The sequence below is a fragment of the Cotesia typhae genome, unplaced genomic scaffold, assembly GCF_013202065.1.
Source record: "Cotesia typhae breed Kobodo isofemale line unplaced genomic scaffold, CoteBio_Ctyphae contig_9, whole genome shotgun sequence".
In the NCBI taxonomy this organism is placed as follows: Eukaryota; Metazoa; Arthropoda; class Insecta; order Hymenoptera; family Braconidae; genus Cotesia; species Cotesia typhae.
In genome coordinates, this window is record NW_027423770.1 from 1,018,782 (window position 1) to 1,037,154 (window position 18,373).

At 33.0% G+C, this 18,373-nt stretch overlaps 1 protein-coding gene across 6 annotated transcripts in view; it reads left to right on the forward strand.

The window, feature by feature from the left end:
• Nucleotides 1–18,373, forward strand: part of LOC141533470 (dystrobrevin beta) — a 633,463-nt gene that overhangs the window by 37,189 nt on the left and 577,901 nt on the right. For 5 of the 6 annotated variants that reach the window (XR_012480273.1, XM_074252367.1, XM_074252368.1 and 2 more), the window contains exon 2: nt 9,934–10,102. The exons of the other annotated variant lie outside the window; for it this stretch is intronic. Coding sequence is in view for 4 of the 5 variants with exons in the window: in XM_074252367.1 (XP_074108468.1) it covers nt 9,934–10,102 (169 nt within the window). In the remaining variant the exon portion in view is untranslated. The remainder of the gene's footprint in view (nt 1–9,933; nt 10,103–18,373) is intronic. 6 annotated transcript variants of the gene reach the window in all.

An 18,373-nucleotide genomic window follows, 5' to 3' on the forward strand; every position in this document is an offset into this window, starting at 1 on the left:
GGAAAAAAAATTATTTTTTAATAACCACCTCAACGATTATAAGTTGCGCTATACATTGTGACGTTATTTTAACGACCGAGGTCTATTTAAAATGAACGTCACGAGCGCCAACAAATTTTTGTATTTTTAAGATGATATTTCAAGGCCAAATATCATAAAAAACAATTTTTGAGGATTAGAGAAAAATGTTTTGTGAGTTAAGTGAGTGTCGATGCCGAGTAACGAAGTGCTATAGTTTTTAGAGTGAATTTAGAGAGTTAAGGTTACCGATGAGATCTTGGAATTTTTAAGAGTAGAGTCAGTTTTGAATCAAGTTTTTGGAAAATATTAAAGTTGAGTCATTTAAGGATTTTATTGAGTTATTTTGAGTTTTGAATTTTATAGCGGGTGACTTATAGCGGGACTATATAAGTCACCCGGTTTCGTTTGACCTTAGACGACAGTCTAACCCTTTGAGACTTCCAGGTGGAATACCTAGGTCTGGCTGAGATGCCAGCGCTCCGACGTAGAGGAACATGACGAAAACATATGGGATCAGTTTAAGTTATGATTATGTTTTATGATAAGTTTTAGTTTAAGTTACGTTTTTGGTTTCGATCCTAGCCGTAGTCAGTTCCTGGAGAACATCTACCAAAGGAATATTTGTACTCAGAGCCTCAGTTGCTTGATTAGTGATTAAAATATTTGAGGATTAATTGATTATAGGAAGGTTAGTTTGTGAGTGAGTCATGCTTAAGTAGAGTTGAGTTTTGGACTTCATAGAGTTCAGTCGCAACAGTAGTTCAGACTGGGAGTTGCCGCTGATCACTTCAGGTGATCGGAATCGCGTACCATTGCAGTTCCAGGTTAAGATTTTAGTCTTCGACATTTTATTTTGGGCTCCAGATAAAAATACAGAGCTTACGAAGTTGTTTAAAATAAAATAAAAAGTTACTCAGCATTGACATTGTTTATATCAGGTATGGGATCGCTTTATTTATTGCAATTCAAGCGATAATAATTGAGTTCTTGGTCTTGAGATGTTAGATAGCCGTTCTATAGAATAATTTTGTGTTGTAAATAATTTAGAGTCCTTTGACAGATTTAGTTGAGAGTATTATTTGAGTTGTTAAACTTTATTTATTTATTTGTTTAATTTTATAAAAGTAATGGTCTGTAACATGATTAGAGCGTTGATTATTATGTCGTGAGTTATGATCAAGTTTGTTAATATAGATGAAGTTTGTTGAATAAATAAGGATTTTGTTTCAAGTATAAATTTTTGGTGTTACGAATAAAATTATTGCATTGATGAATCCACTCTTTACTCGAATCACGCCCTCTCTCCACAAACCAGCGCACTAAGCAACCCCGAAGTATCTCGTTGTCTTTCCGGTCTTTGGTCCTTTGGTCTTTATTTTGTTAAGTTTCTGTTATTGCGATTAAGTTTACGTTATGGCTAGTTTTGATCATTTCTAGCGAATAATAGTTATCTGATTGCGTTTTCACTGGTTTTAAAATTCCAGTGATTAAACATTACCTGGCGCCCTAGTTTTATTGAGACCAGAGACTGAAAATCGGACGGATACCGAAGTATAATCCAGACTTTTATTTAGAATTAAGTACCTGTACACCCCCCGTGGAAATTTTGGTTATAAATTGGCGGCTAACGTCAAGATCTAAAAGCGCAGAAAACTGCTACGATGGAACACCTGTATCGACGCAAAAATTCGATTATAACATACAACTTCTAAAAAGTAATTCATTGCTAAATTTGTCGATGAAAACAAATTTCGAAACTGGGGAAACAAGAGATAAAGGGAGACGGTGAACCTCAATCAGTAAGAATTTTTCAGTAACCGAAAAAATAATTTGGACAGGCCAGACCGAGACTCGAACCTTGGATTATTCGGTTACGCGCCAAAGGCTCTACCAGTTAAGCTACCCGAGACATTGTCCGTAACAACTATTCAGTCGCCTAATACCACCGTCCATCTTACGGTAGAGAGCTTCGCTTATAAATGATATATTACATAACTACCGTAATAGTGATGGAATTGAGCAAGCTCTTCAAGCTCAAAAATACAATTAATGTGTTATCTTGAGCTTTCTGAGCTTAAATAGATAGCTTTTCTATACTTTGACCGGCTTAGCGGTGGTCGATATTGTTTTTTAATGTTGAAAGCTGATAAGTTTTCGGAATTGATCGGTAGAACCGTTTAAAAGTTATTCCCCAAAAATGTCGGAGATATTTTAAAAATAATCTTTTTTTCAAATATTTCGTCAATGATATCTCTCCAACCAAACAAAAATCAACCGATTTTCGTGTTTTTAGCGGCAATCGACGCGTTTAAGTGAGCTCCAATGGATTAAAACCCAGCAGAAAACAATATGGAAATGTCACAAAATCTTCAAACATCATTTACCGTAAAGGAGAGGGATGCCTCAGTGCCAGCGAGATTGTTCGTGAGATATCGCAAACGAAAAATTTCAAAAAATTGATTTTTCAAAAAAATCCTCTAAATTGCTCCACTAATCGATTCAAAAAATCAATCAGCTCTCAAACTTAAAAAACTCCGTTGATTGCCGTTAGACCGGCCGAAATCAGTTAATTCATTCGTGATATGTAAATAAAAAAAAAAAAAAAAAAAAAAAAAACAAATAAAGTGTTTTACCGAAATTACTTTGAAATTCCTAGTTCGATTGATTTTAACCTAAAAATTCTTCATGGAGCTTGAAAAACTGCGTTGAATGCCGTCATCTGCGTGAAAATCAGTTGATTCATTCAAAAGTTATTGCGGTTAAAAAATTCTATAAATAATGTTTCATAAAACGTCCAGCAGACATTTCAGCTCAAAATCATAGAAAACCTATATCTACGAGCTCGGCAAGCACAAAGTAACATAGAAATCGTACTTTTGAGCTCGAACAGCTCAAAAACGTCATGAGTGCAATTTTAAGCATCTAAGTATGGAAGTAGCGGGAAGTTGCAGGGATGGCCTTCAGGGTTAACCGTTTTTCTAATTTTTTTGTTAAATAACCATATTTTTTTTTTGAGAATTAACTTATTAGGGGTTTTTTTCTTGAAATTTTTGTTTTTAAATGTACTTTTTAGCAAAAAAAAAATTAATAATTCGGATTATTATTAAACGTTTTTTTTTTTTTAATAATTTTGAAAAAAAAAGGATAATTTCACAATGATTGACATTTTCGATTTTCGGTTTTTTTTCTGTTATGATAAAAAAACTTCAGATCTTTCTGAAATTTTAAGTGGCATTTTTTTTCTTTCAATTTTGTTTTTTCAGAAATTAAAAGAACACTTTTTTTTTTCCTAAATGATTGTTTTTCGTTATACCAATTAAAATTTTTCCAGCAGAATTACAAAAAAAAAATGAAATTGTTGATTGGTCTATTTCAGAGCAACGCATAAACTCTAAAAATTTTGGGGCAATCAATCCAAAACAAAATTTATTTGACTTTACTTTCATTTACACAGTAGTGACAAACATTTTTATTGAATTATTTATAAACAGTAGACTTGAGTGGAATGTGATTTTATTTTCTTACACGTTTTAATAACCATGAATGAATAATTCACTACTAATAAATCGTTTTGAGGTCACAGGAAACTTCCTTGACTATCTCCGCGATGTTGTCACTATGGATGAGTGCGCGCGCGATATATATATATATATATATATATATATATATATATATATATATATATATATATATATATATATATATATATATATATATATATATATATATATATATATATATATATATATATATATATGTGTGTGTGCGTGTGTGTATGCGTGTGCGCGCGCGTGTGTGTGTGTGTGCGCATGTGCGTGTGTAAACTGCTGATAATTTTTGAATGAATGAAAATTTTCGATCTAATCAATTTGAATAACCGCGTTGGATGCTGTAAACCGCGTGAAAATTGGTTTATTCATTCAACAGTAATTGCAGTTTTAAAATGTCAAGAAAGTGTCAATGTGTGTGTGTGTGTGTGTGTGTGTGTGTGTGTGTGTGTGTGTGTGTGTGTGTGTGTGTGTGTGTGTGTGTGTGTGTGTGTGTGTGTGTGTGTGTGTGTGTGTGTGTGTGTGTGTGTGTGTGTGTGTGTGTGTGTGTGTGTGTGTGTGTTCGTGAACCGTTTATAACTTTTGAACGGTTTGACTGATTTCATCGCGGTTGATGCCATTCGAAATAGCTTGACCGAACTTAGATTTTGAAAACTTTTTGACTGATTTGGACCGATAGATATTGAGAAATCTCAAAAGTACTGAAAAAAAACTTGAAAGGTGTCAAGAAACACCCTGATCGAACGAAGTTCACAATATCTTACGATAGCTTACAATAGCTGACTATAGCAAAAAGGATCGTTACAACTTTTCTTCTTAATTTTTTCAATCTACTCCCTTTCGCAACGCGCGATAAGGAACTTCGTTAAAAAAAAAAAAATTTTTATAAAAGTGGTTTTTTAGGAATTACTTTATACGGCTTCATTGATCAACTTTCAAAACTATTCAGGTTTTAACCCCGAAAAACCACATCGATCGCTGTCATTCCTGGAAATAATTCAATTCCTGGACTTAATGTCCACGCTATTATATATATTAATTATTAATTTCCAGTGAATTTTAACGGACTTAAGCCCAAACTAATTAATTTACACGTGACAGAATATTTCACAATATAAAAATAATTTAATTAATTATTAATAAAAATTATCTATAAAATAAATTGAGAAGAGGTAAAGTGGACCGAGTGCAAACCCCGGTCCTATTTCCGCCCACGGAGTGAAATTCGGTACCTTAAATCAAACTCGATGAAAATCCCAATACTTTTTTCTATCCGGCGATTTTCCTCGGAAAGTCCGGCTTGAGCTCTTGTTATGCAATTTTTCCTCCGGGGATCCGGTTCCAATCAGTTTAATTTTTCCTGTAACCACAAAATAGTTAATACTCTGTCTTACTGATAATTAATAGTAAATATTTTAATAAATTTTTATCACAGCGTTCCAATTGAACGTGCGAAAAAATAATTACCTGTTTCAATGCATAAAAATGACCGGTGTCGTTGGTTATTCAACCTCTTCTGGTTGTCACACTCGCCGGCTCCCGAGTACTTACCCAATTCACCCCCCTCTTAATTACTACAAGGAAGGCCCCGAAGATCAAGGCGCGCCAGTGCTGAGTTGACTAATTATCGACCTCTGGCGACTTATCTAAGTAGGGTAATTTACCCTGTTACATATAAAAGAAACATGCAAGACAATAAGACCTTTTGGATTTGATTGTTAACCAATTTAGAGAGCGTCTATATAGTGTAATATGCTCATCAAGCTTTAAATTGAAAATGAATCTAATTGCATTGTTCATTAGACATTGTAATTTATAATCCAATCTTTTAGATGAATCAGTCATGACTAGAGAGTAGTATTTGATAATAGAAATGATAGTAGCAGTGATAAAAAGTTTTCTTGTAGAGAAAGATAGTTAACTTTTCCTGTGTTTCAGGTTATTTAAGGTGACATAGACCTTTCTAGCAATGTGAGCCACATGAACATCCTAGGTGAGATTGTTCGATAAATCAACACCTAGATGTTTAGTTGAAGTAACATATGGAATTATATTACCATCAATTGCTATTCGTGGTAATCCACTAGTTTCAAGCACCTTCAATTCCCTGGTGTTTCCTAGTATCATTACCTTCATTTTATCAAAATTTATCACTAGGCCAACCTCTTTTGCATAATCCGCCACCGCTTGAGCCTCCATAGTTATTCTATTTGCTGCCTCACTTATGTGAGATGATTTTAAATGATAATATGCATAAATGTCATCAACGTATAGACCACATTTAGCATACTTGAACCGTTTAGCAACTTCGATTATAACGATTAGAAAGAAAATAGTGCCAATGATGGAACCCTGTGGAATACCAGGTATATCGTTGATAAAGTCAGATGGAGAGAATTCTGGGAAAAGCACTGTCTGAGATCTGCCAGTAAGGTATGAATGAAACCAAATGATTACTTCAATCGAAAAGCCTATTTGATACATTGTGGTGTATACGACTGCAGGATTCACAAGATCAAAAGCTTTCGAGAAATCAAATAGTATCAGATAAGTGATCTCATCAAGATCAATTGCTTTACGAATATTATCAGTTAATAAAAGCAGAGTCGCTTGGATACTGTGATGTTTTCTGAAACCGAACTGATGTGCATCCAGAATACCACTTGTTTCAAGATAGTCCATAACTTAATTTGCAACAGTACACTCAAATACCTTGGCAAGCTCGGATATATTGGCAATGGGTCTGGTGTCTGACATGGATTTTGGAGAATTTATTTTATTTAGAGATATTATGAAAACTGTTTTCCAGGCTTCAGGAAAAATTCCAGCATCTAGAAATTCCAAATTAAAATATCCAGTCATCAGTAATTTACTGAAACAATATTTCCAAATTAACAAATTAATTCTGAAATAACTCTAAGCTACATATTCTTAATTTTCGATTCTAATTTCTGATTAAAATTCTTAACTAATTTATTGCCGTGATCTTAATAATACAACAATAAATATTTAATTTAATCTGCCGACATAGTATTTGTTCTGTCTGGGATTTTGCAAAGATTAATTTTCGGTAATTGATTTAATCTCGATAAACAATTTTAATAATAAAGTTCAAAATTATCAATTTAAAATTAACGACGAAAATTAATTAATTATAACCAAATTCCTAGTGAGATTCCTCAACATAAAATAACTGAAATTCCTGGACTTAGTGTTCACGCGGATAATTAATCATTTTCAGTGTGTGTGTGTGTGTGTGTGTGTGTGTGTGTGTGTGTGTGTGTGTGTGTGTGTGTGTGTGTGTGTGTAAGCCATATATCATAGCTAAATTTGTCATTATAGACAAATTTGGGAATTGGGGAAATACAAGATAAAGGGAGAGGGGAGAAGCTTACTCAGTAAGAATTTTTAGTAACCCAAAAAATAATTCATACAGCCCAGACCGGGACATGAGCCCGCATCGTTTGGCCTCTTATAACTTTTGAGCGGTTGAACTGATTTTATCGCGGCTGGCGCCATTCGAAAGGGCTTGATCAAACTTAGATTTTGAATACAATTGAGACTGTAAAATATCTACCGACGCTTGAACGAAATTCCACGAGAAAACACTTGTCATTTTCTTCCCAAGCATAAAAATTAATCATTCGTTTAAACGAATTAATTTATTATTAAAATTATAACAATTAATAAAACAAATTTTAGATGTTCAATAAATTGAATTGATTAATTTAAGTTGATTAAAATTTCTCACTACGAATGTTAAAAGAATTTATCCCTCAAGGTCGACTGAATGACTCTCGGGTATAACTCCCCTTAAACGTCACTCAGCCCAAACTAACGAATGTTTACGATTACTAGTTAATTAATTAAATAAATTTTATATAAATAATTTGAAAGAATTGAAATGAACCGAGTGCGAGCCACGGTCCACTTCCCGCCCACGAAGTAAGTTTTGGTACCTGATGAAACTGCTCGATGAAATTTTTCTATTTCCTTTGTCCTGTCTAGAAACTCCACTCGGACTCCTGGTAATTTTGTTGAACTCCTCCGAGGATCCGACTTCAACAACAAATTTTGTTCACTCTAGAAATACAGTGCGCATGAGAAATGATGTAAAATTGTAAAATGATGTATTATCAATTTTTATCGCTGCGTTCCAAGTGAAACGCGCGAATAGATATTTACCTTGGTTTTTTTCTTTACTCTATTGCGACTGATCGTGTTGGCTATCCAACCTGTTCTGATTGATGCATTTACCGGCTCTCGTGTAATTACCTAAATTTCCCCGTTCTTAATTACTATTAAGGGTCCCGAAGATCGAGGCGCGCCAGTGGTGCGTCGAAAAATTATCGATATCCGGCGACTTATCGATACCCTATTACAGATTTTTGATGTTGTCTAAGATATATAGAGCAGAAAATTCTTTTGGGTATTGCAGTTGTAAAGAAGGTATTATAAGCGGGGAGACGGAGGGGTGTCGTGGACAGAGAGAGCCGACACCACGGGACTCATTGACGAACGCGAGCCATCGCTACCGCGATCGCGTCGACGGGCAAGCCACGACAATTTATTTATTTTGTTTAGAAAGTTAATTACCTTGTTTGTTATTATTATGATTATTATTATTAATATTCTGATTAATCGTTTATGTAAAATTATTAATATAGTTTGTTTTTCACGTCGATCATTGCGAATAGTTATAGTACGGTTTTGTTTACGATTTTTGAAAAGTTATTTTGAATAGTTCGCCATCGCCGCAACAGATGGCGGATAATTTCGTCGCTTGTTTGCTCGTAGTAAAAATCGCCGAGCTGATAAGAGCGAATTAGCGTATCGATAATTTTTGTTCTAAAGAAAGAACAAAAAGTGAATTTATTCAAAACTAAGAATTAATTAAATATTTCGAATAAATTTGAAATATCTAATTAATTAATTTTTGAAAATTAATTTTGTTTGGAAATTATTACTTGTACTAAGTCCCAACGAGAAATAGTATGGGAATGTAATTTGAATGAAATCTGTTTGGAATTTATGTAATCTGTTGAATCGATTGAACGAATTTGATATTTAATTTAATTTAAATTTACAATTTTTCGGGAATTTCTGAAGTTCGACGGCAAGCGGTACATGGCGATAATTCGCCAATATTTTTCGCTTGTAGTAGAAACTTTTAGGTTGATAAAGCCCAAAAGTTTTCCGTCGATGAGCAATCTTTTCCTGGTTCAATTTTTTCGTCGAGAGACTTCTAGCTGAAGTAATTGAAAAGAGAGTCCACTCTACCTGGTGCGGTCTACCACAGGTAAATGAACTTGTCTATCCACTAGTAAAGGCAACGCTCCACCTGAAGACCTACCGCCGAAGAGTGGCAACCACAGTCGAGTAGGTGGGGGAGAGGTAGATAATATTCACTCTCCCTTTGGATATCGCGGATAGGGTCTGCGGGGCGGCACTAGCCACCTGTCAGAAGCTGGGGACCAGAGGGCCGACGGAGGGATGTTAGCGACGCGTTTATGAAGCACGACAGAAGAATGATTTTACCAACGACAGTAAATTGGAATTGTATACGACAGATATGGATAGGTTTTGTTTAATCGCTGTTTTTCTTTTATTAAATATATAAAATGATTATTGTGCTGAATTAGAATAAAGATATTTCGTTTTATTACTTATGTTAATTAAATTTTCGAGTTTGATTTAAGAATTACCCTCGTTAGAATCCTGGACTCCGGCGAGCTAAATCGAGTCGGGGGTAAAATGAGTCAAAAAGTACCCGTTACACAGTGAATCATAACTAAGTCTCAAAGTATGATAATTTTACAATCGTCTACAGAAAACCTGAAGTCGGTTATAAGTTCCATCACCATTTAGGAGAACTGATAATCTTAATAAGATACTTGCATACAGTAATAATTTTAAATTCGAAATAAAAAGTTCCATTTGCATCTATTCAAGTTATGGAGGGTTAAAATGTACAGAAGTAGCTTGCTGGGACTCACTAATTATTTCGACTTATGAAGGGTAAAAATTTCAAGCAACAGAGGTTTTAGAGCTTGGGGAAAAGGCGATAAAATATTTCTTTGAGTTTAGGAGGTTTTCGACTTATCGTGATTTGACTTACAGAGTTTCTACTGTATTTTTTAGTGTTACTTTAATCATTTTGCGCATGACATAAATGTTTAAAGTTTACACATTTGGATTTTCAATCTCATTTTTTGTATGGTACAGTTGCAATCGAAAAATCAAACAACATCAGAAAATTTCTTGACGTGTGCCTCTATAACTTACAAAATATTATTCATTACTTATTGGTATTTATCGTTTAAATCTCAGATGCCATTTTTTACAAATTTGAATAATTTTTTAGACGACAGCAATGATGGATGACGAATTCGATCGAAAAAGTTCAGATCATAATAATGAAGCAAGTATACTACAATTATCTCAAGAGATGCAGGAACAAAATTTCGATAGTATTCGCTTCGCATCATATAGAACGGCGTGTAAACTTCGATTTATTCAAAAAAAAGTTCACCGTAAGTAAAGTTTATGTAAACGTATGCAGTTACATGTATTGAACATTTTTCATTTTAATTAAAATTTAATCTCTTAACTATAATAAGAATAGTTGAATTCAGATGTAACTGTTCATTAAACTACAAAGAAATATTATACCGTGAAAAATATTTCGATCAGATCTGATACAGATCGTTCATATTAAGCCTGATATCAAAAGTGGCCATATCAGGCATGATATGGCTTGATCTGGCCTGATATAATTTGATACGTCCGTTTATAATTTTTTGATATGTTCTGATATGATTTTATCTGACTTAATAGTCTCAAATGAAGCCAAATCTGAGTGGTAGTTCTGTTATACGGTCACTAAGTTTTTTAACTCTAAGAATTGGCAAATTTACATTTTTAATTTTTTTTTGATTAATTCATTTTATAGAAGGGTTACGTTATAAATTATAAAAATGGTAAAATGTATATACTTAGAAAAAAAATTTCAAAATTGCTCTACTCTTTAATTAATTTTGTGCTGTTTAATTTTTTCACAAAATTTTTTTCAATTGAGAAATTGATGTTTTAGAATTTTTTATTCATAAAATTTATTATTTTTTTTTTATTCATTAAGGAAGTATGAGCACCAAGATAATTTTTAATAAAAGGCTTAATTTTTTTTTTTTTATTTGAAGTTGAACTAAGTCTAAATCGATTCTGGAAATTTTGAGAGGGGTTCCGCGATGATTTAAATAAATGAATGACTTCAAAAGTAGGCATATTTAACATTGGCTTTATGACAAAACGGTATATAGATGATACTGTAAATTATCTTATCATTAAATATTTATTTATGCTGGATCGGGATGTTGGAAAGAAGAAAAATGCTCACGCTAATTCGTGTTTTGTCGTTTATTCTATAAAATATCACAGTTTAATGTATTGAACACATGAACTCTTAAAACTATTAATAACACTTTATTTAATTAACTGATTATTTTTAATCGAGTATTACTATTATTTGATTAACATCATTGAACTAGAATTATGACTAATGGTTATTAATATACGTGGAATCAAACACCGATATTAATATTGAGACTGTTCAGAGCGATGAAAGTTATTTAAGTTAACGAAATTAACATTGAAATTATAAAAGGTTGATTGCATGAATTAATTAAGTTAATTATAACATTAATCACTATTAATGACGCGACAATATTATTACGAGCGATGATGTGAGTGATGAGCACTGATCGAAGTCTTTATGCGAACTTGAGACAACAACCTACAGTCACCAGAGAGAACCAGGGTATCGAAGCATTAAGTGAATGCCTGGTGTTTGGTGACATCACCTCAGCCAGGTATAATAATGATTTTGGTTGATTACTAAATTATTGTATGATGAATCATATCTTATTAACATATTAAAGAAGGATAAGAGTAATCCCTGGTGACTGGAGATTAATACTTAAGTACAAGGCAACAGTGAAGTGCCAAAAATTCCAATGGTTTACCGGCATATGAGGGTACAATGGCAGCATTTTTCAATACTAATTATTTAACGAGTTTAAGATAAAAATTATTATGATTTACAAATAAGAATAATACCTGAGTTGCCAATGGTGTTGAACTTCTTAGTAAAAACACTTTGGTAATTGAGTTGAGCACAAATAGAATATAAATTTGGAACGTAAAGTTGATGATACACAATGCACGTGATGTTAACTGCAGCGTGTAGGTTTGGTGTGTTATGCCGGTTGGCGCGCCGGCGGATGTTGACTTCGGGAAATGAATTGCAGAGTGCGCGTGAGTCGCTGCACCTCTGGTGAGGTTGATTGCGGACTTACTACACGTTCTGGCGCGAACATGTGGTATTTACGCAACAGATACGTTTCCGTAAATTTCTCCAAAACTAGTCAGTAAGAATTAAAAAAAAATATTTAAATTGAAGTTACAACCTGAAATAATAATTGAAAAACATAAAAAAAAAAATTAGGAAAACGGTTAACCCTGAAGGCCATCCCTGCAACTTCCTGCTACACACACACACACACACACACACACACACACACACACACACACACACACACACACACACACACACACACACACACACACACACACACACACACACACACACACACACATGCATATAGACATACAGACATATATGAATACATACAGACATGCAGACAGCATCACGGGAGTAGTCCAGGAAGCTTCCTGAGACCTTAAAATGTCGAGATCTGATGAAAACTCGATTTCGGCAAAATGAGGTGAAAAATATAATTTCCCGATTTTTGAAAATCTTCGATTTTCTTAGCGGGAAGTTATAAATTTTTTCAGAAGTGGACCGATTCTTCTCAAACTCAACATGCTTCATTTATCGATCAAGACCAGGGTTAAGTTCGAAAATGAGCTTAATCGGGCGAGTAATTTGGATAAACAGGATTTTGAAATTTTGAAAATCGTAAAAATTGATGTTTTTACTACTTCAACTTGGTATAATTCCTGAACTAGACAAGATATCAAAATTCGGTAAAGTGCATCGTAAAGCACTATTAATAAGCTTTAAATTTCACTACCTATAAGTGGTAATAGCCTCAATATTTCTCCTTCTAGAGTTCGTTTAATGAAACAGTTTTTAGTAGGTTTCATAAAAATCTAACTATTGCAGCCGTCCTCATGGCGCAAGTTTTAAAAAATTTACATATTTAGATTTTTAATCTATAAATTTTGAGAGCGATATTACAAGATTTCAATCAGCTCCTACTGTGGTTTGTAAATAAATACTGTTTCTCTTTCCTAAGCCAAAAGTTCGTACTTTTTTCCCTCGTTTGCGAGAAAAAAGTGGCACTTTTTATCCCTCGGGAAAAAAGTTGCGCATGCGCCACAATATCTGTCATTACCAAAATTGTATATGTACGATCGCGTTTTTAGCTGTTGTCAGCTGTTGTCATTTGTCACGAACTTAACATTTTCTTCAATAAACAAAAATAATAAACAGTGATAAATTTTTTTAATTAATTCAAACATGAGCTCTTCCGAGAGTTCGGGTTTAAGTGATGATGATGCAGCCATGAATATCGAAAAGAGGATCGGTTAGTAGAAAACAAACTAATTGCTAAAAAATCAAGTGGAGTGTACAATCTTTGCTATCAAAATTTTATCAAGTGGAAAGAGGAGTGAAAATTAAAGAAATAACAGAGCGTGTTGCTCGTCTATTTCAATGAATTAACAAATAACTTGAAATCATCTACGCTCTAGAGTCGATGGTCAATGTTGAAAACCCAACTCAACCTCAAACATTCAATTAACATTGACACTTTTGACAAACTTAAAACTTTACTAAAAAATAATTGTAAAGCGTTTAAACCTAAGACGTCTAAAGTTTTAACGATGAATCAGATTAAAACATTTCTCAATGACGCTACTGGCGAAATTTATCTGGTTATGAAGGCTAGTTAAAGCTCAATAATATAAATTATACAATATAATACATATAAATTATTTACGATTTTATCTATATACAACTGAATATTTACAAAGGTTATTTTATTAAAGGTATTTATTAAAGAGATACATTGAAAATTCTCTGTGCAACAAAACAAAAATCTTCAATCAGATTGTTAGTTCTAGTGATAATGTATCAACAATACGGCAAAATAATTCCTTGAACAATACGACAAAAAATCAGAATTACTCAAGACCTTCGACTTCAACTTTGAATTTTTCACCGGTGGCTGAATCAACAGTTACTAAAAGCAACGCGAATAAAGAGGATTTACCAGCCACATTAATAAATACTGTAAATCAAAACGAATTGACTGAATCATCATTCAATTTTGAAAATGAACCAGTAACTGAAAATCACATCATTTGGGATGAAGAATTCGACAATTTGGAGTTCGATTATCAATTTTCGCCTATTCCAGATGTCGATTCCAATTTAAAACCTGTAAAATTATGAACGTTACTATAAATTACTCAAGATAATCAAAAATTTGATCGTAATTACTATTTTATTAGAGTTATAACTAGTTTGAAAATTTTAATTAAAATTATGATTTTGATCCTAATTAATGTTACTATTATTGTGTCCCATTTTATATTTATTGCTATTATTATTACTGTAGTTACTACTATTATTATTATTTCAATTATTGCTTGCAATATTATTCAATTATTACTAATATAACTGAGTGAGATTAATAGATAAATAAATAAGTTTAATTGATTTTTTAATTAAATTTTGTATAATTGTATTTGAGCATCAAAAAAAAATTTTTTTTTGACTGGGGGGCCTTCGCCTCTGGACCCCTATCTTTTCCTTCACCATAACATAAAAGTTCAGAATTTTTAACTTCCCGCTAAGAAAATTGAAAATTTTCAAAAATCGGGAAGTTATTGGTTTCACTCCGTTTTTCGAAAATCGAGTTCTCATCAGATCTTGACGTTTTGAGGTCCTAGAAAGCTTCCCTGACTATTCCCGCGATGATGTCCGTATGTATGTATGTAAGAATTTACTCGCTAAAATTTCGACTTAGAGCGATACAATTAGCAGGTAGAATAAAAACCAAGAAGATTGAATTCCTGTTATATAAAGCATGTTTATTAAAAAAAAAAATTAAGAAAACGGTTGACCCTGAAGGCCATCCCTGCAACTTCCCGTTACTTTCGTAATTAAGCGCTCGAAATTGCACTTATTATGTTTTTGAGCGCTTCGAGCTCTAAAATTTAAATTTCGTGTAGTTTTGAGCTCTCTGAGCTCAAAAGTTTGATAGGAGTTTAATAAATCACTATTTTTTTAATTTTCAAACCGCATCGGTGGCGATCGACGTCGTTTTCTTAAGTTAAGAGCTGATTAGTTTTTTGAATTGATCGGTCAAGTCGTTTAAAAGTTATTAAAAAAAAACCACATTTGAAAAAAAATTTTTTCGTAGTTTTTTTAAGATTTCTGAAAATCTACGGGTCTGAATCGGTCCAAACCATATTTAAAATCTAAATTCAGTCAAGCCCTTTCGATTGGCGTCAACTGCAATGGATTCGGTCAAGCCGTTCAAAAGTTGTGAGAGGTTTACATTCACACACACACACACACACACACACACACACACACACACACACACACACACACACACACACACACACACACACACACACACACACACACACACACACACACACACACACACACACACACACACACACACACACACACACACACACACACACACACACACACACACACACACACACACACACACACAGAGAGAGAGAGAGAGAGAGAGAGAGAATTACTGAATAATTCATCAAAGAGTATAAGTTTCTGAGCTACTAGCTACTACGAGAAAAAAACTCTAATTTCTTTTATTAGCCTTCGAGCTCTAAAATTAACGAACAAACGTCCTTTTATATGATCATATCTCTGCCTGCAATATTTTATTTATTGATGACTTTTTGCTTTTAACCCGAATTTTTTTACTATAAATGAACATCCTTCTAATGGTTAGAAATTTATAAGTAGGTCAATCCATGAAATGCATTAACGTAAATAATAAATTATTTCATAATTTATGAAAGTTTTACAAAAGTTAAGTAAAATCGACATGTCATACGTATGTTAACTGAATTTTTTTAACTTCCCGCACATCATTGATGATTTGAATGAAACGCTCTCTTTAGTTTTTTTACGCAAACTGCTTCTAAATATTTAGTATATAATTATATACATTCAAGTGAAATTGTTTTTTCTCGGTTTCAAATTCTCCCGAAACACTTTGGGGTACTTAATGACGCACGCCAAGTACGATAAAAATGTTGTTTTTCTAATTTTTCAAATTTTCAACAGTATAACGGTTTCTTGGTTTTTTCTTGTGATTCACATTTTTTGCAGACAATGAAAATTATTGAATCGAGTCTTGTTTTTTTGTAAAGTGCAAATGTTATAGAGATTAGTTTGATGAACGTGGACTTGGCGCAGTTTTTTCAGTGAAACTGTTTTTGTTCGAATTTTAACAGTACCTTTAAATAATCACTTTGAAATCAATATATTTGAACGAGTATCTGTTAGAGTTCAATTTTTATAATATTCAATAAATTGTAAATAATGTAAAAGTTAATTATTTTCCATCAGCTTTAAGTCGAACAGCTTTAAATGACCCAAATAATGTAGATAAAAAATAATAAGCCGTAATGCTTAATCACCACATAGGATTAGCTTATAAGAATAATGAGATGTTGAACCACCTATTTGTTATGATATGTCTGTTATGTTCAAAGTGTTAAATTGTGGTAGCGAGGTAGTGGTAGAGGATTGGACTAACTTTTTAAAGAAATACTTATCGAGTAGTTTTAATTCTCGTTGTGAAATTATTTGTTGCGGAGCTGATGATGAAGGGTTAAGTAACGAAGCGGCATTTGCTCCGAAAGGTGAGTAATAACCGGTATCGCACGCATTGCACCGGATGCTATATAGAATTATACTATACGCATATTTAGGTATATTTCTCAGGGCTCATATACTTCGCTCAACCTTAACACGCCCTCTCGCAGTGATAAGCGTATGAGTGTCATTACTCTTCATCGCATTCTTCACCCATACTATTTAAACACTTCCAGTGATTTGGCATGCTTAGCCCATTTGTAAATACATCGGCTGGCATTTTTTCGCTCCATAAATAATCCAAATCAATAATCTTGTTGTGGGCTTGATCGCTCAGTTTGGCTCCTTAATTAAACAATAAACTAAAACAAAATTGAAAGCTAATATTCTTAACAAAAGGGCGCCACCAGGATTTTTAATCACGGTTCCTGGCACCGGTCCAGAGCAGAAAGCTTATCTTACAGGGACAGAGAGTAAGGAAGGTGATCTGAAATAAATAAATTCTCAATTAACAATATTACCGGTATTTATCAACAACAAATCAATGTAACAAGGTTTACACGCTCACACTCACACCAAAATTCTTTAATCCTGACAGTACCCTCTTACGGAACGTCTATTCTGTAGTTTCTAACTAAATCACGCTATCCACCAGATACTCACGCTCTAAGATTTTTGAACACTGTAGTTGGCAAAACATCAACAAGCAGAGGATGTATACACTCTTTATCACACACAACCCACACGTCTTCACACACACACACACACTGATTTTTTCTCACTTCATTTTTTTGAATATTAAAAAGAATTAACAACATTTACTTATCCAAAATTACTCTCAACTTAACTATTCAGTCATCAGCTAATAATTACAATTACCGATTATCTTTAATTGACCATTCAATTTCCTAAAATATACAATAATCCTCGTGAAATTTTCGATTAAATAATTAAATAATAAACAATTTATCTCAGTTGAATAAAATCTTAAATTCGGCTAGGCTTTAGTAAACAATTCTCAACAATTAATATAACAGACGATAATTAATATCTGGTACTAAATAACATTAAATAATAATTCAATCATTCAGTTAATACCCGCAAGAAACTGTAACAGTTCTACCTGCTCAGGTTGGTCCCTAATCAATTGATAAATAAACTAACGAAATTAACAAACAACAATAATTATCAGGGTGCCACCAGGATTTTTTTATCACGGTTCCTGGAACCGTCCAGAGCTGAGAATTCCTATCTTAGGGTAGAGAGAGTGGAAGAAGGTGCTGTTGAATGATAAACAATTAATTAACAATATATTGATATTTAATAACAATAAAAATTAACAAAAGAAGTACTTATGAAAGATTAATCTAAATTTCACTCACACACTCACACTATAATTAATTAAAACTTATTATCTATAGCCTAATTAATGGTTAATCAGGACCACTTATTAACTATAGCCTAACTAACGGCTAACCAGAACCAACGAGTCTCTCTGCGCAAAGACTGCAGTGCGACCGAAACCGTCTAGTCTAACTAACGGCTAACCAGGACTAACGAATTACTTTGCGCAAGGACAACAGTGTGACAGAGATCGTCTAGCCTAACTAACGGCTAACCAGGACCAACTTAACACTATTAACACTTTCTATCACACATTACTCATATAATTCTTCACACACATAACCTATACTTGTAATGATTTTATTTTATTTATTTTACTTTAACAAAATTGATTGTAATTAAATTTATTTGAAAATTTTAATTTAATTATTCAATCATTAGTATTTAGTGAAACGATCATTTCAAATTAACAATCAAATTCCAAAATAGCTTTGAGCTAACTATTACAATTATTCAAATTCCGATTGCCAATTTTAATTCTGTATTAAAATATTAAATAGATTAAAAT